This window comes from Pichia membranifaciens (genome assembly GCF_001661235.1).
Source record: "Pichia membranifaciens NRRL Y-2026 unplaced genomic scaffold PICMEscaffold_3, whole genome shotgun sequence".
Taxonomy (NCBI): Eukaryota; Fungi; Ascomycota; class Pichiomycetes; order Pichiales; family Pichiaceae; genus Pichia; species Pichia membranifaciens.
The window spans coordinates 741,798-763,956 of record NW_017566984.1 but is presented as its reverse complement, the minus strand read 5'-3'; the positions used below and the strand labels follow the sequence as shown (position 1 = coordinate 763,956).

The 22,159-nt window shown below is 41.5% G+C and overlaps 13 protein-coding genes and 1 non-coding gene across 14 annotated transcripts; 8 read left to right on the top strand and 6 right to left on the bottom strand.

The window, feature by feature from the left end:
• Positions 1-137: 137 nt before the first annotated feature.
• On the top strand, positions 138-2,429 carry PICMEDRAFT_72627 (hypothetical protein; the record flags this gene model as incomplete). The annotated part of the gene is made up of 1 exon (XM_019164253.1): positions 138-2,429. One exon carries the CDS (start codon positions 138-140, stop codon positions 2,427-2,429), a length of 2,292 nt encoding a protein of 763 aa, XP_019017683.1.
• A 604-nt stretch (positions 2,430-3,033) lies between these two features.
• PICMEDRAFT_t80 lies at positions 3,034-3,105 on the bottom strand. Its single transcript has one exon. It is a non-coding gene; the product is annotated as a tRNA-Pro (tRNA).
• A 904-nt stretch (positions 3,106-4,009) lies between these two features.
• PICMEDRAFT_77608 (hypothetical protein) lies at positions 4,010-5,209 on the top strand. Its single transcript, XM_019164957.1, has one exon. The coding sequence runs from the start codon at positions 4,108-4,110 to the stop codon at positions 4,921-4,923; it is 816 nt and encodes a 271-aa protein (XP_019017682.1). The 5' UTR covers positions 4,010-4,107; the 3' UTR covers positions 4,924-5,209.
• Positions 5,210-6,089: 880 nt separating this feature from the next.
• Positions 6,090-6,991, top strand: PICMEDRAFT_77607 (hypothetical protein; the record flags this gene model as incomplete). Its single annotated transcript, XM_019164956.1, has 1 exon — positions 6,090-6,991. Exon 1 carries the CDS (start codon positions 6,113-6,115, stop codon positions 6,989-6,991), a length of 879 nt encoding a protein of 292 aa, XP_019017681.1. The 5' UTR covers positions 6,090-6,112.
• On the bottom strand, positions 6,988-8,307 carry PICMEDRAFT_42887 (hypothetical protein). Its single transcript, XM_019163118.1, has 2 exons — positions 8,278-8,307; positions 6,988-8,197 (listed from the first exon to the last, which is right to left on the bottom strand). Exons 1-2 carry the CDS (start codon positions 8,278-8,280, stop codon positions 7,082-7,084), a joined length of 1,119 nt encoding a protein of 372 aa, XP_019017680.1. The 5' UTR covers positions 8,281-8,307; the 3' UTR covers positions 6,988-7,081.
• A 142-nt stretch (positions 8,308-8,449) lies between these two features.
• On the top strand, positions 8,450-11,808 carry PICMEDRAFT_16426 (hypothetical protein). The gene is made up of 2 exons (XM_019161202.1): positions 8,450-10,290; positions 10,398-11,808. Exons 1-2 carry the CDS (start codon positions 8,564-8,566, stop codon positions 11,671-11,673), a joined length of 3,003 nt encoding a protein of 1,000 aa, XP_019017679.1. The 5' UTR covers positions 8,450-8,563; the 3' UTR covers positions 11,674-11,808.
• Positions 11,809-11,905: 97 nt separating this feature from the next.
• PICMEDRAFT_16424 (hypothetical protein) lies at positions 11,906-14,625 on the top strand. Its single transcript, XM_019161201.1, has one exon. The coding sequence runs from the start codon at positions 11,929-11,931 to the stop codon at positions 14,392-14,394; it is 2,466 nt and encodes an 821-aa protein (XP_019017678.1). The 5' UTR covers positions 11,906-11,928; the 3' UTR covers positions 14,395-14,625.
• On the bottom strand, positions 14,453-15,544 carry PICMEDRAFT_72620 (hypothetical protein; the record flags this gene model as incomplete). The annotated part of the gene is made up of 1 exon (XM_019164252.1): positions 14,453-15,544. One exon carries the CDS (start codon positions 15,542-15,544, stop codon positions 14,453-14,455), a length of 1,092 nt encoding a protein of 363 aa, XP_019017677.1.
• A 303-nt stretch (positions 15,545-15,847) lies between these two features.
• PICMEDRAFT_72619 (hypothetical protein) lies at positions 15,848-16,246 on the bottom strand (the record flags this gene model as incomplete). The annotated part of the gene is made up of 1 exon (XM_019164251.1): positions 15,848-16,246. One exon carries the CDS (start codon positions 16,244-16,246, stop codon positions 15,848-15,850), a length of 399 nt encoding a protein of 132 aa, XP_019017676.1.
• A 675-nt stretch (positions 16,247-16,921) lies between these two features.
• PICMEDRAFT_25626 (hypothetical protein) lies at positions 16,922-17,101 on the bottom strand (the record flags this gene model as incomplete). The annotated part of the gene is made up of 1 exon (XM_019162406.1): positions 16,922-17,101. A coding segment is annotated over one exon (180 nt), but the record flags the coding sequence as incomplete, so codon positions are not given.
• Positions 17,102-18,694: 1,593 nt separating this feature from the next.
• PICMEDRAFT_131882 (hypothetical protein) lies at positions 18,695-19,051 on the top strand. The gene has a single exon (XM_019160024.1). The coding sequence runs from the start codon at positions 18,788-18,790 to the stop codon at positions 18,968-18,970; it is 183 nt and encodes a 60-aa protein (XP_019017674.1). The 5' UTR covers positions 18,695-18,787; the 3' UTR covers positions 18,971-19,051.
• On the top strand, positions 19,052-19,727 carry PICMEDRAFT_131883 (hypothetical protein). Its single transcript, XM_019160025.1, has one exon. The coding sequence runs from the start codon at positions 19,133-19,135 to the stop codon at positions 19,508-19,510; it is 378 nt and encodes a 125-aa protein (XP_019017673.1). The 5' UTR covers positions 19,052-19,132; the 3' UTR covers positions 19,511-19,727.
• A 71-nt stretch (positions 19,728-19,798) lies between these two features.
• Positions 19,799-21,370, top strand: PICMEDRAFT_72617 (hypothetical protein; the record flags this gene model as incomplete). The annotated part of the gene is made up of 1 exon (XM_019164250.1): positions 19,799-21,370. One exon carries the CDS (start codon positions 19,799-19,801, stop codon positions 21,368-21,370), a length of 1,572 nt encoding a protein of 523 aa, XP_019017672.1.
• An 82-nt stretch (positions 21,371-21,452) lies between these two features.
• PICMEDRAFT_72616 (hypothetical protein) lies at positions 21,453-22,154 on the bottom strand (the record flags this gene model as incomplete). Its single annotated transcript, XM_019164249.1, has 1 exon — positions 21,453-22,154. One exon carries the CDS (start codon positions 22,152-22,154, stop codon positions 21,453-21,455), a length of 702 nt encoding a protein of 233 aa, XP_019017671.1.
• Positions 22,155-22,159: the final 5 nt, after the last annotated feature.

Sequence of the window (22,159 nt, the reverse complement as noted above, 5' to 3'; positions counted from 1 at the left end):
ATATTCTTTTGACAATCTGGATTCTTATGCGCAGAAATGCACCACTGTATCATGAACTGGTGGATTGTTGGTTTCCCCTCTTCTTCAGAGTGGCAAAGCACAAGATTAAAGAGTAAAATTAAGCTTGAAGAAATAATATGCCAAGAAAAAGAGAGCATATTCCGATCAGCAAAAGAAAAAGAGCACTTTACAGCTGCGACCGGTGCAAGTTGAGGAAACGTGCCTGCAAGAGATACCAGGACGGTGCAAGAAAGTTTGATAACAATACGCCATGCGAAGAGTGTGTCAAAGTTGGCGCAGAGTGTGTAACGGAGATCAGCAGGAAAAAACGATCTTACATTTCCGTGAGTGAGACAACGCTAGAACAGCTCAAATGTCTGACGCTGATTATCAAGGCTATGTTTCCGGAAAGCGATCCTAGCAATCTGGAGCATATCAAGAGCATCGCTAAGGCTCTATTTGTGAAACTACCGAAATATGAACCGGGAGAACTACTTGGCGAGGCCATCGAAGATAGCTGTAACGGGAATGACGACTATGATGAGAGTGATGAAGATGAGGAAGAGAACGGGACCAACTTTTCAGAAGTCGGAGAAGAAGAACAACGAGGAATTGTGAGCCAGGCAAATTATGATAATCCAAGTGAAGCCCAGATCGGTTTAGGCGGCGCAGATAGGTTGTTCAACGCCTTATTGAAGGTTGGCAAGGTAGATTCTGCCAGTAAGCTGAAGTTTCTTGAAAACATGGTTGTCAGTGGGCACCAGCTGCCCTCTAGCCCTCCATTATTGATCAATGGTAGTGATATTCACAACTCTTTGCTGCTAAATTTAATACCCCATCAAGAATGTGAGATGTACACGAACGTGTTCTTCAGTAGACTCCATGAAAGCTATTTTATATTCAATGAGAAGAAGTTTAGACAACGCCATAATCGTTTTCTGCAGTGTTTAGCGGACAAGTATTTGCAGGCAAATGAAGAGTTCTGTAACGAGGAGATTTGTGCAATCTACCTTGTTTGGATTCTAGGAAGAAACTGCTATTTAACAAAACTTTTGCAAGTTGATGATCCCTCCCAGGCCAACATTGTCTCCAACTCAACAATCAGCAAGTACTCAGAGATAATCAACGTGTGCCTCTCTGGGTGTTTCTATTCAAATAACATTCACTGTGTGAGGATGTTATATTTGTTGAGTTTGTATAATTCTACCCTAAAAAATACAGACTCTGCGTGGCACTTGTTGAGTAACTGTTGTCTGAAGTGTTTTGGGATGGGATATAATAGAAGTGCTGTACTTTCCAAATTTGATGAATCAGAGAGAGAAGACATCAAGGTTGTATGGTGGTCAAGCTTCAAGCTGCATATGAACAACTGCGCAATAAAAGGACGACTTCCTAACATAACTTTATATGAGGTAGATCTTGATTTACCTACGCTTGAGCATGTGCACGATAAGTTGTTTAGAGATGCCTACACAAAATCCATTGAACTTTTCAAGATTATGTTCAATACTTTGAAGAATAGAGAGTATTTAGCCAAAAGCAGAAATCCATGGTGTAAAGAAAATCTCAGAAATATCATCAAAATAAACAATTCTCTAAGAATATGGGAAAGCGGACTAGGATACTCGTTGAAGTACTATAAGAGGCCCAACCCGAAGAGGTATCAGATAAAACTCCATCTACAGTATCATTATTGCTCACTATCGCTTATAGCTCCTTATTTGATTGCATACGCTCTCAACCCGCAAAGATCTTTTGATCCTTCGAGTGGGATTATTGATACCTTGTGCAGTGGAGTTTACTCAGCTATTCAGTTGATGGAAGTCATCAGCTTTTCTGTGAATTCGGGATACTGTAATGGACTACTTCACTACGACTTTTTTTACTCTTACAATGCCCTCATGATACTATTGTTGGGATACACACTAATAAAAGAGAAACCTAAAGAGAAGCACTGTGAAAACTACAATATTTTCACTGAAATTTTGTCGAAAAACTTTGATATCGATATGAAGCTGATTTTGAAATCGATTAAGGAAATACGAGAGATCAACGACTGTTATGGGCCGGGAGCAGTAGGTACCATGCGTGACTTCAGCAATAATATCACAATTCTTCTACGATACTTCAAGCTGAATGGGACCCCAAATACGCTTGATATGATCAATTCGACATCTTTAGACTCTCAAGTTCAGGCACTTTTCAAGGAGCAAGAAGACTATCTGAAAGCAGAAGACTCACAGGACTGCTCAAGTAAAAACAATGTGTCACTACTACCAACCGAGCATGATTTTTTCGATTTCATCAACTTTTTAAACACTGAAAACGACCAGGAATCTTACTTCAGCGATCAACTACTAGTAGATTGGAAGAAACTATTTGGCACAAGCGGTTCATCGGCCAAAGGGCATTGTGATCACCAGTTTTGATTCCTCATTAGAACGTATTAATGCGTATAGCGGTTTGATTAATTTTTATTGTAATCTCAGGTTATACAGTGTAGAATAGCAAAAAAAGAGAAGGTGTATTATATATTTGATTTATTGGGATTGATCAACCTATTCGTGCTTAGAGGTGATAAATTTACCAATGTGATAAGGGCCCTTACAAAGAACGTTGAAAATGATTTTACCTTCTTCCTTCACGTCTGAGGCAGAAGGGAAAAGAGGACCAACGCTCTTCTTCCATCCTTCAGCGCTCAAGTCTTCTCTGAATTGTTGACCATATGATTTGTGCTCGTGAACGTTATCCATTTTTGCGTGTTCCTGATGTATTTCGTCTGATGAGAAAGAACTCCAGAGAGATAAAAGATGTGCAAGAACGTCGGAGGAATCTCTGAAGAAAACTTAAGTAACGGGAAAGTTCTCCACATTTAAAGGCTTCGGACGGTGAGTTGGGTTCGGCATCTTGCGTGCTACTCTTGTATTGATAGCGCACGTGTGTGCACGTTTTCCTTTATCAACCCAATCGGGCAACCTAATTTCCTGTCGCTCGATGTCTTCTTTAGAAGACAAAAAAAAATTAAAATCAGTCGGGGTCAACTGGGAATTGAACCCAGGGCCTCCTGCTCCCAAAGCAGGAATCATACCACTAGACCATTAACCCGCGAGCAATATTCGAAAAATTCAAACGCATGTTAGGTATAAATCAAGCACCTTGGTACAAAGAAGAGTATCAGCTTATTGCTGAAGATAATGCATCGACAGAACCCGTCCAAAAGAAAGGTCCAAAAATAACAAAGCTAGCTTTAAAATTAGATGTTGAGATAAGATGCCTTGTCATAATAATATTCCTATCTTTTATCTCTCGATCCCTATTGGCTTCGGCATTTTCTCTCAACAAATTAATCCTTGCAATGAGCGTTAGCACAAGGGGTTTTGTTGAGATAAGATGCCGAAGCCAATCATGATCGAGTGATAAGAGATAAGAGTCTTATCATGATAAGGCATCTTAAGTAATCTAAAACTGGAAAGTTAGCCGCCATGATAAATGAATAATGGCAAGTTTAACCGAAGGTGTAAGTGTATAAATACAAGAGGTTTGTCCCTTGTATTTATGTTTGAGAATATTAGTTTGTAGGCTAGTTATATTAGTTATAAATTAATAAGCAACAAACATAAGAAAAAGTGAACATATACAATGGATATTCATAATAGAATAGCTAGATTACAACAGGTTTATCTTTTGTATCCATGTTTAGAAGTACTGATTGGTAAGTTGATTATGTTCTATATAACATGAGCAACAAACATAAGATAATATATACTACTAAGACTGAATATTCAATCAGGCATAAATAAACTCAACAACTATTAAACTACAATACTAAATTCAAATGATTACCGCAATTGAAAAGTGATTACAAGATGTGGAGTAGTCTCCAAGTCTCGGAGAAAAATGCGATGCAACTCCGATAACGAAAGATCTGCGCGCGTATGGCAGATATTTCAAACAGCTCATACGACTATTAATGATTACTAATGTAAATCATGGTATAAGAACTGTAGCAAATTCTCTACTTTGCATTCTTTACTTTTGCCTCAGCAATTGAATCAACAAAAAAAATTCTTACTCCAACATCCTGCGCTGGAATAAAGAAGAGAACAGATGGCAGATCCGTTCAGCACATTTTCGGTAGACGAAGATTTTCTTGATGCTCCCAAGTTCGACAACTCTTATCGGGAGCGTGAATGGATCCTTGAGCATATGGCTGGTGCATTCAGAGTGTTAGGCTCAAAAGATATTTCAGAAGGGCTTAGTGGACATATATCGGTGAAAGATCCAGTTGACAATAATGCCTTCTGGATCAACCCTTTAGGACTTCACTATTCAATGATCAAAGCTTCGGATTTAGTGCTTTACAATGAAAATGGAGATGCTATTGGCGGAAACCCAAGTGGTAGAATCAGCAAACCAGCTTGTCAAATTTTAGCTGTGGTACACAAATTGAGAAATGCAAAAGTCATCTGTCATAACCATTCACCTTATGGTAAAGCTTATTCTTGTTTTGGTAAAAAACTAGAAATGATAAACCAGGATGTTTGTTTCTTCTATAGGGTTCATAACTTTTATGAAGCTCCAAAAAATGTTTCAGGCTTGGAGGACATAGGAAGAAGCATCTTCGAGCGGTTGGGAGAAAATGGACGTGCTTTGATTTTACAGAACCATGGCTTAATTACTATAGGTAGCACCGTGGATGAAGCAGCTTATTTATTTCTCTTACTAGAGAAGTCTTGTAAAATACAGTTGTTGGTGAATTCTGCAGCCAACCATGGAATTTCAAAGAAATTGATGGACGACGCCGAGGCAGAAGCCAATTTCAAGAAAAGTGATTCAGACTCCTTGTATAAGGCGTTCCAGCCGGATTTTCAGTATCAAGTTTCAAGAGACGACTCCTTTCTATCATTCAGTAAGTCTAAATAATTATTAAATGAAGATAGCTTTGGTGTTTGCTAGGTGGTCGATGGCGGTATTTATTGTGTTGATTGAGAATGATGTGAGTGTGTAAGACATTGTATTGACTCTCCAAATACTGTCAAAACATAGCGTAAGATTATATATGCAGCGTGGTACACTTCTTCAACTGCAATCAATACTCCATCATAAGAGGCAAATATTTTTTGACGCCAAAACCAGTTAAAAGGTAGCTTTCCGATCTTTGGCTTATGCCAGACTGTAGTTTCTTACAAAATTTTACCTGCAACTGACCACCATTTCAGCCTCTTCATTTATGAATTGTTATCCCTTCATTACCGGGGTGACTTTGGCTATAAGAAATGTCGTCTTTGAGGTTAGTATAAGAACAATAATCTGCTCCTTAGAATTGTCTAAATTCTGTTAACAATCGTCAGGCTAGAGACTACAGTTGCGTACTACTTGACAGCCATGTTCCAGAATAATTGTTTTGTTTATGGGTTTCACCCTACCACAAAATTGCATTCTTTTTTATTGCGGAGTCAGGCGTATACAGATGATCCCAAAGAATGCGCCGTCCTCAACAAAATTACTTTAGGGCTATCCTAACTTCAAATCAAATTACTAGGGGCGAAGGCTAAGAGGGAAACCATCTTCAACCACTTATCAGTCTACTCCCACAGAAAATAGAAAAAATTAACGAAAATTGTGGAAAAAGGAAAGCAGCAGGAAAGATTGTTATCAGTAAATTTGATGAATGTTGGAAACAGTTGTGTCTTCAGTACAGATCAGAGTGAGCTGAGAAAATTTTCATCATAAACAATCTTTTCGGCGATCCTTTTTCCTGGAAAAAATACAAGTGCAGCGTCTACTGACGGCTACAGCATATCTGATGCATGCTATTAGAGTATTGAATATGCTCAGTAATCCATCGGCGACATTGGTTCAGATGCTCAAGCGAAAATAGTCCAGAATAACCACATTAGAGGAAGAAAGGGAAGGAAGATGATACAGATACATACAGCGTACATACACTTGATATAAAAAACAAATCTCATCGTGGAGGAGAAGTGCGAGAAAAAAATCCTCTTGCCGACCTTTCTTCGGAGACAGGGTTTCTCTTACTTTACACCCATATGCATTTTTTAGATGTTGCTAGCAGGAGTATGTGTTTAGCCATCCAGACTGAGAGGGCCCAATGGAAAGATCTTCTAAGAAAGACTACGAGTGGCTGATATCGAGGCGGAGAACAGCGTATGAGATATTGGAAATTGAAAAAAATGCCACTCAATCTGACATCCGAAGGGCTTATCGAATGAGAGCATTAGTGGTTCATCCTGACAAAAATAAAACAATAAATGCAGATGAAACGTTCAGAGAGGTAGTTGTCAGCTATAATGTGTTATCTGATCTAGATCTGAAGGGACAGTATGATAAATATTTGCTGGACCAAGCCAAAGTTTTGAACTCCGAGGAGAAAGTGAACAAAGTTAACAAAAGCTTCCAAGCATCTAGGTTTCGGACTGAATTGAAAAACAAGGAAAACCAGCATCGATCAGAGGTTGAGCTGGAAGCGACCAAGAGACGGAAGATTGATGAGCTTTCTGAATGGTACGATGATTACGTGAAGAAACAGTCAAGAGGAATCTCCAAGTTTCAAAAATTTCCGGATGGGCAACACAGTAAATACACAAAAAGAAGCATTTTTCCTACGCTTACACTGATAAAATGGAAAAATAGGAAAGGAGTAGAATTTGACAAGTCTCTGATAATGAAATTGATGGGAGTTTTTGGTACAGTTGTCAAGGTTTCGGTAACGGAAACTAACAAAGCTAACAACTATCATTATGCCCAAGTTGAATTCAAATCACCTGCAGCAGCCGCTCTTGCTGCTACTCATGACTTTTCTGTAACTGCGGATTATTGGGATGCATTGAACCTGCGGAAAATCTCGAGTCTTTTGAGAGATGTCCAGTTGGTAGACTACGACAGCAATGTTACTGACCAACTCAATGAACGCAAATTGTCCTCCTCAGACTACATAGCTTATAGTATTATGAAAAGTCAATACGTGTAACTTAAATTTTTGTACTTTTATTAATTTGTATCATTATATATCCAGAAATATACGTTTAGAATAGAGATATGAATGGAAGAAAAGACGAAATTAGTCAGAATCAATGATTATTGCCTCAGGAGAACGAACCTTGTTCTTGATAGGTATATGCGATTTGTTCTTGTCTTTTCGCTTTTTGTTAGCTCTCAATGTATGCCCTTCACCATAGAAGACAGCCTCCCCTTCTTTAGCTTGGTCTTGCTGCTCTTTCTCAGCAGCTTCAAATTCGTCCATATAAGGCGTTACCGGGAATCCGAAAAACAAATAACCTTCTGGCAACTCTAGCGGTCTAACTGGTCCAGATAGATCAAGGTCTTCAGTCTCGTTTTTTTCAGCATCTGATTTCGGTTTCGTGGATTTTTTACCCGAAAGCTTGAAACCATCTCCCTTGAACTTTATCGTCGCTTCATCTGCTGCTTCCTGCAATAATCCACCATAATTTATTTGTCTAGCCATGGATCCTTTGCCCTTCAATGATGGCGCAGATATAGCCGCTTCTCTCTTCTTTTTTTCATTCTCTTCCTTCAACTTTTCATAATCAGGTTCAACATATCCCACAGGTGGCGCAAATTCTGTAACCAAATCTGTTTCAATAACACAGATACCACCCGAAGACGATTCTGGCTTGACTTCTAATATTTTGATTTGGTAGATGTGACTGTTGTAATTCAATTCTATAACATCCCCAACGGTCAATGTCGTGAAATTCCTTAATGCATTTTCGAGTACTGCTTTTGGATCCGTTATCTCTAGGAAATCAGTTGATTGGGGCTCAAGTTTTACAAAGTTTCCCTGGGGCAAGTCTGCTGTTTCGATCTTCACAACCGTGCCTGCATTTATTTTAAGGGTGTCCATCATCCACTCAGGTAAATAGCATCTTCCTTCATCTGCTGTAAATTCGAGAACACCACTGTGTGTGCTTTTGTCTGTGCTTGTGGTTGAAATCTTGAAAAGCATTGGGTATCTTATGTTCAACATGGTAAGTTTATGCAAGGCTGATTGTGGTAGGAAAATTTTACCACCGTAATTTGCCACATCTTTATTGCCGGCATCTTTCATCATTGAAATCGGGTAGCATCTGAAGAAATCTTCAAATGATTGTGGAATTGGAACCATCTGTGGGAAAAACTGGTTAGGTTGACCGGAGAACCCTTGAAATCCTCCAAACTGTATATCATTGTGGGTTTGATGTTAGTAAACTGTCTTTTGCGGGAATTCCTAATCCATGCCTTGAATCTGCTACTTACCATTTTTGTGACTTTGCTACAGTATCGTTCTATGGAATAGCCACTAATTTCTGTTTCAAACACCTTAATTCTCCACAATGCAATGACAATCAACTTAATAAATCTCGGACCGCTTTTGCCTTTGCGAAGCGTGGATTTTCGGCCTGGGCGCTGTTCTGCGTTCGAACCGGGGAGGAAGGCGAGGAGATAAACATGTTTGGTGTTTTATTGATGCAGTTGTTTTGGTGTCTTGCTGAACTAGAAATCAAAGCCAATTAGCTTCCTTGAGGGCCCAGCACCAAACAGGATGACAAGCCCAAAGCACGTCTCAGAGGATATAGAAGCTGATATTGATTTAGATGATTTCTCCAAGGATCAACTACGACAGCTGTTAGACGATGACGATAACTATAACGAAGAAGCACTGGAGTTTTCGGACGATGGAGCAGAAGATTCTATAGCAGGTGATTACAACGACGAAGAAGACTATGAAAGCAACGATATAAACAGTGAAGATGCTTCAGATGAGTCAGATTATGAGGACTCTTCTAATAGTAAGGAGAACCGATTCAAGACGCTAGCTGAATTAGGCTTCAATGAGGATGAACAAGAAGATGAAATGATCAGTGACAATGACTCTGACGAAGAGTTCATGTTCCGTAATGCCTTGAGGGAAGCTACGAACTTTAAAGTCAAAAAAAGCTCCAAAAAAACAAAAAAGAGGGGTGGCTTGGCAGCACTGAGAAGAAGAATTAGGCGAACTGAGTTGGATCCCGAGGTGAAAATGCTTCTTTCGAAAGCAAATGAAGCATTTGTGAATAATGACTTAGACAATGCCCTGAAACTCTACTCTCAGGTAATCAAAATGGATAAGAATAATTTTAGTGCCTACAAAACTTTGGGTGAAATTTACAGAATGAAGGACGACTTGAACAAATGCTCGAATATATGGCTTCTTGCCGCACACCTAAATCCTAAAGATGTAGATTTCTGGAAAACAGTGGCCGAAATATCCGTCGAGTTGGGCCACTTTAAGCAAGGTATCTATTGTTATAGGCGAGCTATTACCGCAAGCGGTGGGAAGGACTTTGATGCCATTTTTTCACGTGCTTGTCTCTACAGGGAAATTGGAAAGTTCAAAAGAGCATCGTCAGGATTGCTTCGACTTCGTTCAGCACTACCCCAAGATTCAAGAATAGTAAGGGAACTGGCAAAGGTTTATGTAGAGGAAAACAGAATCAATGACGCCATCTCTTTGTATACGAAAATCTTGGACGATAATGTGAAGTTTAGAAAGCTTATAGACAAGGGTGAGCAAGTAACATTAGATAACATCCAATTTGATTGGTCAGAGCTCAACATTTTGTCCGAGTTATATGCTTCAAAAGCTGCATGGTCTTTGGGAATTAAAGCATTGAGGCAAATCTCAAGATGGATCCAAGAAAGAGAAAGGCAGACTTTCTGGGATGAAAACACGAACAATGACATCGAATTTGATGAGAGAAAATTTGATCATCCTAGGTTTCAAAAACTAAAATCTCATGAGGGCAGCTTGGCTTATACCTTGCCTATTGACATCAGGGTCCAGTTGGGCATCTTCAGATTAAACAACAAGAATGAAACTGAGGCTCTGCGTCACTTTTCAATCCTACTTGAGCAACCGCTGGAGGAAACTCCTGATTTGTTTTTCAAGGTTGGTATGGAATTGGAAAGTTTTGCACTATATAAGGAAGCACTAGAGTTTTTGATTCCACTTTCCTACTATGAAGAGTATAACACTTCAGAATTGGTCGTAACAATTGCAAAGTGTTTGAGAGAAACCGATGATTTCGAAAATGCCAAAGATACCTATATAAGGCTATTGGAATACGACAAAGACAATGTGGAGTTAAAAGTTGCTCTTGCCGAATGTTACTTTTATTTGGATAACATTGAGGCTGCCAATGATCTATATAAAGAGGCAAAGGCTCAACGTACGAAAGAAAAAGCAACTGCTCGGGATAACTTGGTATTGAATGATACGGAAGCAGACAGGTTGTTGAAGGAAACTGAAGAAATCATGGAAGATGAAGATGAGGAAGACCTTGAAACTCCTCAGGCTATCATTGATGATGGCCCAATAAAAAAGAAGAAAAGAAAAGAGTCAATTACACAGAAGATGAGATACAGACGATGAATGTGAAATCTGAAATTCGTGTCAAAAAGATATACGATAAGTGCTTGAAGCTTTTGGAAAAAATTGAGATATTGCACCTAAAGGAATCGTTAAGTGAAGCAGAATCTTCTTCACTGAAAACGATGGTCAGTATATGGATAGAAATGGTTTCAGATTTGATTGAAATTTTTGCAATGTATCGGTTTTTCTTCTCTTCAGATAGAGCCAAAAAGTTCAATATGCGATTGCGTTTAAGAACTGCAAAACTCGGTATTGATCAAAAGCTTTCAAGAATGAAGTACTTACAGCATGAAATTATACTATCACAAAACTTTTCTACTATGGACTACCCTGAAAAAGAGTTTAAGGGCTTAAATTATGATCAATGGTACGACTTGTTTGTAAGGTATGCGTTGTTGATTGCTGAATTTGAGAAAGATACAGAAAATGCTATAGGTATACAGGATATCATTAAACAAGTAAATGTGTTCAAAGGAAAGGAGTTGACAACTCAGCTTGTTGGGCTCTCTATAGGTATTCTGACTCAGGATACACCACTTATTATGATGCAAACCAGAAACCTGATGAATGATTATCAGTTTGCAATAGACTCTTTACGACTTTACCTTGCTAGCATGGTTACAACTTATGAAATGGAAGAGTCTTTTGCTGATCCCCCCTCCCAGAAATTCATGCTTCGTCAAATCAAGGCTTTTGACTCTCTAAAGGACGAGAGTAAGGAAAACGTGGCAGGAAAGGCTACAGTCACAAGGAAAAACGTGGACATCACCAAAGACCATTTTTTGATCAACTATATTTATGCTTCCTATCTTTTCACAAATAAATCATACTATTCGGCTTTGATTTATTTGTTGAAGTTGTATCACACTTATCCGGATAATCCAGATTTGCTATTCCTACTAGCCCTAGCAAATCTTCACAGATCTGTGCAACGGAAGACGCTCAATACCAATTTCCAAATTTTGCAAGGAATGACTTTCATGTTAGAGTATATCAAGACCAAAGATCAATCCAACCCATACAACGTAATGGAAGCATATTACAACCTTGGTCGTAGTTTTAACCTTCTCGGGCTCGACCATATTGCTATTGGATTCTACGAAAAAGTGCTGGACATAGAAGTGGAAGATCCTGCCTATGATCTCAAGAGGGAAGCTGCTCACAACCTGTGCACAATATACAATCTGAACAAGAATTTCCGACAGGCAGAACTTATCATGGACCAGTATCTTGTGATATAGCCCCCCCTTCCCCTTTCTCTCCCCATTGCCTATCTATAGAGAGTAACCCCTCAAGATGTGTGTGTATCTTATAGGTCCAAATGTATATTATGTAATCTTTAGGTCACGTGTGCAGAGCACGCTTAGAGTTTGAAGGCAGATCATAGCGAACCCCAGAGAGCATTAAGGTTGACTTGACACGTCTAGAAGGGTGTGTTGAATGATGATCCACGTTGCTGGAATAGACAGAATATGACATCAAACTCCAAACAAGCAATGGATATACATCAGAGCTACTCACAAGACAGACTACTGTCAATCGATAAACAGCTGGAAGATATTGATTTCAATCTTGAGAAATATTTTGAGAATTATAATCTGAAGCAACTACGATATTTTTTGAAGGAAGCTGATGCTGAACAGGTTACTGAGGATGCGATAAATGAAGATGAGAAGGCTAGCACAAGTTCCAAAATCCTAGAAAATATAAGCTCACAAAAAATCAAGAAACAGGATTACATTGAGCTTGTTGAATTGTGCAACCAGCTATGGATTGTCAATGGATTGGTGAACGAATTGGCTCATCAGACCCAATTCGAGGATAGAGTACAATCTTATCTGAAACTCAAATCCAGAACGGATGAAATCAAAAGAAGTATTGACCAATTTGGTGATGAGGGGCCAGTGAAAGTGTTGAGTGCTCTAGATGATAAGATCAGTGAGCTAAAGCTCGAACTTGTCAACCTGGCCCAGAGTAAACTTCATGTTTTTTTGACAATAAGCGATGATCTCGATGTTCACTACAGTAATACAGTGGATGAGTTACCCTTCTTCGCATTCTTGAAATGTTGTCGAAGTATTTCAAGCTCGGATTCAGATTCTCTCTTCAACTTCAATAAGCTTTTTAACAGTTGGCTGCAAAAGTTTCTCGAAAAACTAAACAAAGGGTTTTCGGCTGCTTTTCAACAAACTCCTAAGACACTTGAGCTAACTTTGAAACCAGGTAAACCAGATCTTTTGGATTTTACACAATCTATTGAGCAGCTGATACTTTTTCTGAATAGCCTGGCTGCGCAGAACGAAAGCATGGTAGAACTGAAAAATACCAGGACGATATTGGGGAAGAGCATATTGAAATCGTTGAAGCATACCATATTTTCCAAAGAAAATGTTTATCCATTGATTGTGGACAAAATGAATTATGATGAACATTTGAGTCAGAAAGGTAGTAAAGTTTCAATTGTTGCCGCACTATACAAAGTTTCCAAATTATTGTCATCAGCAGGATGGTCCAAAGATGGGATTTGTGAACTGGAATTTTGGATCGACGACTTGACTAATTCTTGGATTGATAACCTAATAGATTTTACTATCGACGATCTTAAGTTGTTTGTCATCAGTCTTGTGAATAAGGAAAAGGCGGATTTGTTGAAAGAATCAAATTTGATTTGCAAGGAAGTTGATGTAGTACCAAATGCCCCTCGAGTTCCGGACACCAAGCCACAAGAACCTGTAAAGGAATCGGGAGAAGATGGATGGGGAGATGGATGGGAGAATAATGATGGTTGGGATGATGACGACGACGATGACGACGACGGCAACTCTAGTAATGATGCTAACGCACATAAAAAAGAAGCCAATGATAGTTATAAGTTAAGTGGCGAGATAGAACAGAGTTTGGTTGATGAAGATGAAGGCTGGAACGATAACGACCTGGATCTGGACCTTAATTCCGCTGATCAGCCTCAGGACAATACTGAAGATGAAGATGGATGGGACGCCTGGGAAGATGACGTCAAACTTGACGGAGAAGAAGAAGATAAAAATGTGCAAATTCCTCTTATTAGCAGGCCGTTGGTTCCATCTTATAAATATTCAAAATTAGTTGACGAGGTTATGCTTATTATTGGTGATTATATGAAAAATCTTGAAGGTTTGAAGGAACTTGGAGTGAGTAAGGATCATTTTGATGAAGCACGCGGTTTATTTAAACATGGGTTTAAAAAATTGTGTGTTTCCTATTTCATGTTGGTTGAATCAAATATTGCAGAGACATATCAAAATGAGATTTTGTTTTACAACGATTATAACAAAATACTTGAAGAGTGTTACAATGCGTATGAGGTCGATTTGACAACTTGTTTCAAAATGAGCTCCAGGTTTATTAATACTTTGAAGTCAAACCTTTACTCAAACCTTTCAAGTGTGATCGAGGACTACAACGAAGTTATATGGAATGACAATAACTTGGACAACGACCTCCAACTAAGAAAACGTGGGAAGGAATTCTTAATGAGGTTTGACAACGAATTTGATATAGTCAACAAGAAACTCACCAAGCTAATTGGTTACAATACTCAGCTAATCACTAATTTTTTTGTCACCGTGATTTTCCAGTATTTCAATAGCATATGTGACAAAGTGTTGGCTAGAACTGATATATCATCGTATGAGTCTGAGCTATTAACCGGAATCATCAATGCTGTAGTTACCAACACAATCAATAAAACGAAGAGTTTGAACCTTATGGTAGAAAAAATCCAAAGTTATAATAAATTACAGCAGATCAAATTGATTCTTTCGTCGAACTTGAAAGAAATTTTAGATGCTTTTTACGACGCCAAGTTATTCGAAATGGAGACACATGAAATGATATCACTCATTCAGAGCTTATTTATAGAGAGTTCTCAAAGAATGGATGCAATCACTAACATCAAAACCGCAAGAGAAACCCAAATGTAAGTCTGTCTGAATGTTTTGTTTTCTTTCTATGTATATTTTTATAAAAGGATTACAAAAGTTACAATTCATCGTGTAAATTTTTAACCAATTTATTATCTTTTAGTGGTAAAATTACCACATACTCTATGAACAAATCTCCAAATTCATCATTCCCCCCCATTATCGGCATACCTTTTCCCTTAATGATTTCCACTTCACCATTCTGTACAAACACGTTCTCATCCCTAGAAAGCGTGATCTTTGGATCATATAGATCAAAAAATGGAATGTCCCTGGACCACATCCCAGACATGGCCTCTTTGAAGCTCAATGCCTCTGTTCTGTACAAATTATTTCCAACTCTTCTATATCCTAAGTTGGAGCTCTTATTTTCTTTCATGATCACGTTCAAATCACCAGCTATGACACCAGGCTGCGTAGGCCCTTTTCCTTCAAACTTTTCTACATAGTTTCTTGGTGCACCTTGTGGAACGTGAAGATTGAAGTGTTTTTCTTGCTGATGGGCACCTTGTCCATGACAGGTCCCACATTTGTGTTTGATCTCCTTCCCGCTACCTCGACATTTTTGACAGGTGGCTTCCATTCGCTGGATCATACCGTGGCCCAAGTTTCTTTCATGCAAAACTCTTCCTCTACCTTTACAAGTGGAACACTCATGCTTCACGCCATCTGCAGAACCAGATCCATTGCACTCTCCACAGATGTCCATTAGCGAAAGCACAAAGTCGTAATCCCTACCATTGTAAAAATCTGTCAGATCGAACTCAATTTCGGTTTGCACGTCCTGAGCTCTTGGAGGGCCCTGTTGAAATTGCTGACCGAAGAAGTCTGCAAATGGATTATGGCCTCCCTGTTGACCACCGCCTTTACCATTTTTCAGTCCATCTTCTCCATATCTGTCATAGATCTGTCTTTTTTCATTGTCCATCAAGACATCATACGCATTTGAGATTTCCATGAACTTTTGTTGTGCAGACTCATCACCAGCATTTTTATCTGGGTGATATTTTTTACTTAGTTGACGGTATGCGTTTCTGATTTGCTTTTCATCTGCGTTTTTGTCAACTCCTAGTATCTGATAATAATCCGCTCCTGCAACTACAATTGATAGTAGTGACCCCAATAGGAATAAGAAAGTAAGGGTTTTCATGGCTGATAATGTGATATCAACTGATGAAATATAGTTTCTGGGAATGTGTTTGATATCGAAATGGAAATTCAATCAGCTCTTGCTTTCACCTGTTCTCATTCATGAAAACCGACACGTTGCACGAAACCGTTAAACGAGGAGTACGGAAATATTACTTACGTAACAGTGCTCTGGGGCACGACCGTTTTTTTGTTTGTTTGCCAAAAATCTTGACTATATAAGTGTCAAACCCATTTGTCTGACTATCCAGGCTTAAAGACTCTATTTAAAATAACATTCACCTTTGGTGGGAAGAGGGAAGTTCTACAAACTCAAATCAGGTTTTTCGCCGCTTTTCCAGAAACTAAAAATGCTCTTTTTTGAGCGGTGATTGATATCGTTTACGATAGAGGCACCTCCGACACCCTCCGCAAGACCACCGATCTCGTTCTGTACAACTTTGGAGATCAAGCCTTCGTCTTCAATTAGCTCAGACACCAATTTGGTGCCCAATTTGTTGACCATAGTGTTTCTAGGAGTGGGCTTACCTGTGACACGAGAGGTCCGTATTCGGGTCTTGCGGGAGGATTTGTCCAACACTGTGTGGTGGGCAAAAGCTGAGGAGTCAGAGACGTAACCTGTGCTGAACAAGTTGATGATGGATCTAAATATTCTCTGGATAGTTCTTGTCCTGGAGTAGCGGGGTTGAGGAAGTGATCTCATCAAATGAATGGGGAATGGTAATTCTTATACTTAAGCCCAGGCTTTTCCCCGTATGTTCATATATATGTATTAGTGGTATGTATATATATATTTGTATATAGTTGTATCTCCAGGATAGCAAAGTGTAGATACACTAAGATTAGTTAAAAAGAATTGTATGTTCCAGACAATCACAACTCCCGACCATCAACCGTTTTATTTCTATAAAGCCTCAATTTTCTATTAACATCCCCGTTCATGTGGTGATACGCCCGATGCCCTGCGCGTTATTATTATTTCGTTCTTGCATATAATACTGACTGTATCAGTGTAGAGTATACACGTAAATCACAATTCAAATTTCAACCAATCCCAATCGTTAGCCAACGTCTCTCCCATGTGTGTGTCCGAGTTCAACATCGGCTCTCCCAGCTCGACTGTATTTTCCTCTCGCATCATAGCGTTATATCCCCTCTTCTTGTTGAAACTTGAGCTTGTCGAAGAGGAGAGATCAGCGATGTCATGACTGTGGGAATTTGCTGTTAGAAGAGCGTTGTTCGAGCTGATGATTTGGCTGTTCTGACTGTTGACCGGAGACGCAATATTGATGGAAGAAGACGAACGCATATTCACAAGGTTATGTGGTTTGCTATTGTCTCCGATGGGATTGACGATGTTGACATTGGAAGTAGAAACGGAATTGCCATTGCCATTAAAATTGGAGTTGTTGTTCCCCTTGAATTGTTGATTGACAGTTGGTGGTCTGATGACACCATGCAATTTGAAAAATAAGCCACAAGCATTACACAGCAGTCGGTTATCACTCGTTTTACGCCATAGGGGTGTTGTTGTTGTAAAGCAGTTTTCACAAATTGGTTGACTGCTATTACTATTGTTGCTATTTTTCGAATTAGAGTTGTTAGCTGAATTGGAGTTGTTGATGCTGTTATGTCCGTTATTGAAATTTTTACCAGCCATCGTAGACTTCACTGGAATAGAATTTTGGCTGTTGCTGAGATTAGAGAATTGGATCAAAGAAGGTGACGTTGAAACAGTGACAGGAGTAGGGTAGTTATCTTCGTTACGTATCGTTTTGTTGGACGCTGTTGACGAAGATTTGACGCTGGTAGCAGAGCTCATGTCGAAATTATTTGCTTTTGGGATTTGATTGTCGAGCGAGACTTCCAATGTGTTAATGTAGTTGGTCAGGTTGTAGTCCAAAGTTGAATTATTCTTGGCGTCGTCATCCACAGATTGACCATTGTTGCCGGAAATGTTGGTATTATTGTTGACACCGACATGACCATTATTGGCACTGTGATTATGGAAATGGAAATGGTTGGCGTGATTATTGGATGGATGGTCGCCAAAGTCATTCAAGCCGTCCTCAAAATTGAAATAGTTCTCGATGTTGAAGTCTTCGTTCATTAGATTTGACATTTTGCCCAGCTTCAGGGTATTAACAGGCAACCTTTTCATAGAAGATGCGGAGATTCTGTTTTGGTTGAAAGAAAACACCGAGTTAGAGTTCGAGGACAAGGAGTGACTTGTACTAGGAGAAGGGATATCGGAGTTGAAGTTGTAGTTGTTAGAGTCCATGTCTTTGAAAACATTCATGTTAAAATCGGAATCTGAAGGCAGGTCAGGGTTGATTCCATACTCCTCCTTCGATATCCTTCTGATGTGTTCAATGTAGTCAAATTCTGAGGAGTTTGTGTTTGTGTTTGTGTTTGAGCTTGGGTTTGGGTTTGGGTTTGGGTTTGCGGTCGCGTTATGCTCTGGTTTCTGGTCTGCCTTGTTCTGGGCTTTGTTTTTGACAACGTTAGAGTGCAGTGGATTAGAGCCGATGTTTGGGAAGTCGATCAACTGATCGGTGGAGTACCTGTTGAGAAGAGAGAGGTTGTTGGAACAGGACTTTTTGTTTGGGCTCGAGCTGACGCTGGTGGCTCTACTTGAAACAGTTTTCGAGGAAGATATTGATGAGGTGGAGGATGTGGATGGAGCGGCGTTTGGGGAGACGTCTGCGGACTTCTTCTGGCCCGAAGACGCAGCATCGGCGTGGTTCTTGACCCTTGTTATGCTGTTGAGTCTCCAGGAAAGGTTCAGGATCCTCTTGTTTTTTGGCAAAAGGTTGTTGTTATTGTTGAACATCTTAAAAATGTCCAAAGACGTGTTTTCGTTTCTGGACAGCTCTGCGAGGATTTCATCTTTCAACAGCTTGATAGGCTTAGGGTCGTGGATGGATGCTGCCGAGCTTGCGCTGGTCCCCGAGCTCGAGTTCGAGCATGTGCTTAGCTTTTTGGCTGGCAGGGCGGACGAGGCGGCGCCCGACGCAGAGGAGTAAGCGTTGAAAGAGGGAGGGGTGATGTGCTGCATGGCTGCGTTCGTCTTGTTCGTCTTGTTCTTTCCTGTAGTTCGACCCTGTTCGGTGTGCAGACAGGGGTGCAGGAGGCGGGGCTGGTGGGGGATAGTGCACTAGCTAGCGTGAGTTCTGCGAAAATCGTGAGTCAGTGGCACTTCTGACAGGAGGTCTGAGGGAAGGCGAGGGGTCCGGGAGGAGGAATGCGATGCACTGCTGTGCTGTGCTGTGCTGTGGGAAAAAGGCACGACGCTGTGCTGTTGGTGTGCAAGAGACGCGTTGGCAGGACTGGTAGCGCTAGATGTACACACCAGAAGATCACAAGAGCAGAGACCAGGGAGGAGTGTCGCAAGAAACACAGAAAAATGAGACACCAGACAAGATAACCGGATAATCAATAAGCCTGATAGGCCGAGCGAGCAGCAGGCAAGAGTCCAGCAGCGAGAAAAACAGAATCAGAAACAGACGGATCCTTCACTGCACTGCATTGCTATCGATCAGTCAGCCAGCACTAGTCTACCAGCAAATCTGCCACCACCGGTCAGCGGATGGGGACGGCGGCCAGCGATCCAGCCAGTGCCCGGGGCCCTTCTGCACTAGCACTAGTGCGGTTGCTCAGAGGCAGTGCTGCACGACAGGCGCTACAGATGCAGCAGGCGGCTGCGGCGCTGCTAGCAGCGAACGTTGGTAGGCGGGTTGTGAGGAGGCCTGGTGCAGCTGCAGATCGTGTGGGTGCAGCGGCCGTTTGTTGCGCTGCTGCAGGGGGTGCGGCTGGCGTGCGGGTCTTGGGCCCCGGGAGGGCGAAGCAGGAAGGCGCGCTTATCTGGCCAATGGCGGGCGCGGGCCGGGGAGGACGTGCAGGAGTGCGGCGGGACGGCATTTTTCATGCAGAGGTTGTGGTTTTTCTGGCATGCACGCGCGCCTGAGGAGGGGTTCCGGCGGAACAGGGAGTGGGGAGAAGTAGGCCCGTGCACCGCGACAGAACGGCGTGTCGTTGCGTGAGGGGGGAGGGAGGCTTACGTAACGGATGGACTGGCAGGCCCGGTGGCCTCGTGGCGGCTGGCAGCAGACGGGGAGGCGGATCGGTGGCTTGAAACGACACCCATCTGCAACATGCATGGCACGCCTCTGGCAGTGTCTGCAGGTCTGCGGCACCGGCGAGAGACACAGCACACAGACCCATCGCTAACCGAAACCCCGGCAGACCCAGCAGGATGACCATTGGATCGCTCATCGACCAGATAACGTCTCCGAACCTCCAGGACGACGATTACTCGTTGCTCCTTGACCTTGTCGAGCTGGTCAACCGGAACCCGCCCTCGAACGTCACCGAGGCGCTGCGGTTCCTCAAGGTCAAGCTCCAGTCTTCGAACGCAAACACGCTTCTCCGGTCGCTCACGATGTTGGACTTCTTGGCGCAGAACTGCGGCGCCATGATGAAGGCAAACATCGCCACCTCCGAGTTCGTCAACGACAGCCTCCTTCCGATAGTCGACGACTCCCTCATCCACATCTCCGTGAAGTACGCCGTGGTTAAGGAGATCTACAAGCTGTCCAAGTCCTTCAAGGACGACGAGAGCTTGTCGATCATGAAGCACACCTTCGGCAACCTCCGCTTGAAGTACCCGAACCTCTGCAACCAGGCCGTCGATGAGATCGATGGCTTGAACAAGTTCAATTCCTCCAGCCTGGGCCAGAACAAGACTGCCGCCGGTCGTGCTGGTGTTCCAGGCGGCCCCGCAGAAGAGGAGTCCGAAGACCTCGAATTGAAGAAGGCCATCGAGCTCTCCCTCCTGGACGCCAATCCTCCCTCGAGACAGCCGCTCCAGCAGCCCATTCAGCAACAACAACAACCACAGCAGCAACACGAGCAGCAGCAAGTTCGTCCGGCCCTCCAGGTGCCCAATAATGCCTACGCCAACGTGACACCCTTATCTCCACAGCAATCCAACCAGCCGCTTTCAAGAACAGTGTCCAACCAGCAGGTCTCCATGCCCCAGATCATAACTCCGGAAAAAAAGTTTGAAGAAGACACCTCCAAGCCAGAAAAGGTCGTCGCACTGTACGACTTGTCTTCCGATGATGAAGACACCCTCTCGTTCAAGAAAGACGACATAATAACTATTGTTGAGGAAATCAACGCAGATTGGCTGCGTGGGTGTCTGAATGGTAGGGCAGGTATTGTCCCCACGAACTATGTTAGAAAGATCCCCAGAACCGTCGACTCCGATCTTGAAAACTTGATCAGCGCATTGAACGGCTCTTTCGACATCGAAATGACTCTTTCTCAATTGATGGACTTGAACAAGAAGGTTAAAACGTCTCCCATGTCAAGCCAGCAATTTGAGTCCTGCTTGCTCTCCAACTCCTTCCCAAACAAAATCCAGAAAATCGAACAGATTAAAAACAACTTGAAACAAATCTTGGAGTTACACAAGTTGAAACTACTAGAACTACAAAGCCTCCAGTCCAACGTTGACAACAGCTTAAAGATCTACCAGTCCCTGATCACACAAATGGCACCTGCACCGGAGGATCCAACAATATCCAAGTTCATAGAAACTTACCCTAGCATATCCAGCTTATCGTTGAACCCACAGCCATCGGGACAATTCCAACAAACACAACAACCTCAGCAGCCACAACAACCACAACAACCACAACAACCACACCAGTTGCAATTCCAACCTCAAAACACACAGCAACAGCGGATGCCTCCAACCTCCACCGGAAGTGCAAATCATTACATGCAAATGCAGCAACCAAATTCTAACATGTATAACTAATGATAATTAATTTATTTTTCGTTCTAACTTTTTTCTCTTCTTTTCTTCTGTCCGTCTCTCCGTCTCCCATTTCTTTCAAATTTCACTTCTCTTCTATATTTGTGACTCCTTTAATGCCAAAGAAATTTAAAATATGTCGTAAACTCACGAAATCATCGCATCCCAAAACCACGTTCCGTGCCTCCTTTTGTGTTGGGTCCTCTGGCGTGTCACTCAAATATTCTACAAGTTTCGAGTAGCTGCTTTCTTTTTTGCATGGTATGAAGATTTTGTCCACAACTTCCCATATCTCATTTGACTCGTTGAGCCGTACATTCTCGCCCAAAAGCCCATCAAGCTTCTTTATCCGATCCAGGATCAAGAACACTTTTCTAAAGTTCATCATGTCGTAATCTATTCGCTCATGACTCACAAATTGTGAGAAAATAATCGAAAGAGAGGCCACAAACCCGTCTAGGATGAATATGTCACCTTGCACTTCCAATGGATTGACATATCCGCCGCTCTCCAGTTTCTTCATTTGCATTCGTAATATTTCTCGACAGAGGACCCGATGAATTTGGTTCAAGTCCAAAGAATGCAATATGCATACCGATGTGTTTGTGTAGAACTGATTCCACGATTTTGGAGTCAAAAACGAGTAATTAAGCACGATTTTTTCAATCTTATCATGCTGTACCGTAACTAGTGTCACCCGCATCTGCTTATCCTTCTCTGCATCGGTTTCCAAAAAGCCAAGCCCTTCTACTACCTGCTCTAGCGTTTCATGCTTCTCTAGGTGCATTTTTG

What these genes read in the sequence shown, in the direction of transcription:
- PICMEDRAFT_77608 (XM_019164957.1), top strand. Translation starts at nt 4,108, where the DNA reads ATGGCAGATCCGTTCAGCACATTTTCGGTAGACGAAGATTTTCTTGAT.
- PICMEDRAFT_16426 (XM_019161202.1), top strand. Translation starts at nt 8,564, where the DNA reads ATGACAAGCCCAAAGCACGTCTCAGAGGATATAGAAGCTGATATTGAT. An exon ending in AATGATACGGAAGCAGACAG is followed by an intron (nt 10,291 to 10,397) that starts GTTGTTGAAGGA and finishes AGAAAAGAAAAG; the next exon opens with AGTCAATTACACAGAAGATG.
- PICMEDRAFT_16424 (XM_019161201.1), top strand. Translation starts at nt 11,929, where the DNA reads ATGGATATACATCAGAGCTACTCACAAGACAGACTACTGTCAATCGAT.
- PICMEDRAFT_131882 (XM_019160024.1), top strand. Translation starts at nt 18,788, where the DNA reads ATGCGATGCACTGCTGTGCTGTGCTGTGCTGTGGGAAAAAGGCACGAC.
- PICMEDRAFT_131883 (XM_019160025.1), top strand. Translation starts at nt 19,133, where the DNA reads ATGGGGACGGCGGCCAGCGATCCAGCCAGTGCCCGGGGCCCTTCTGCA.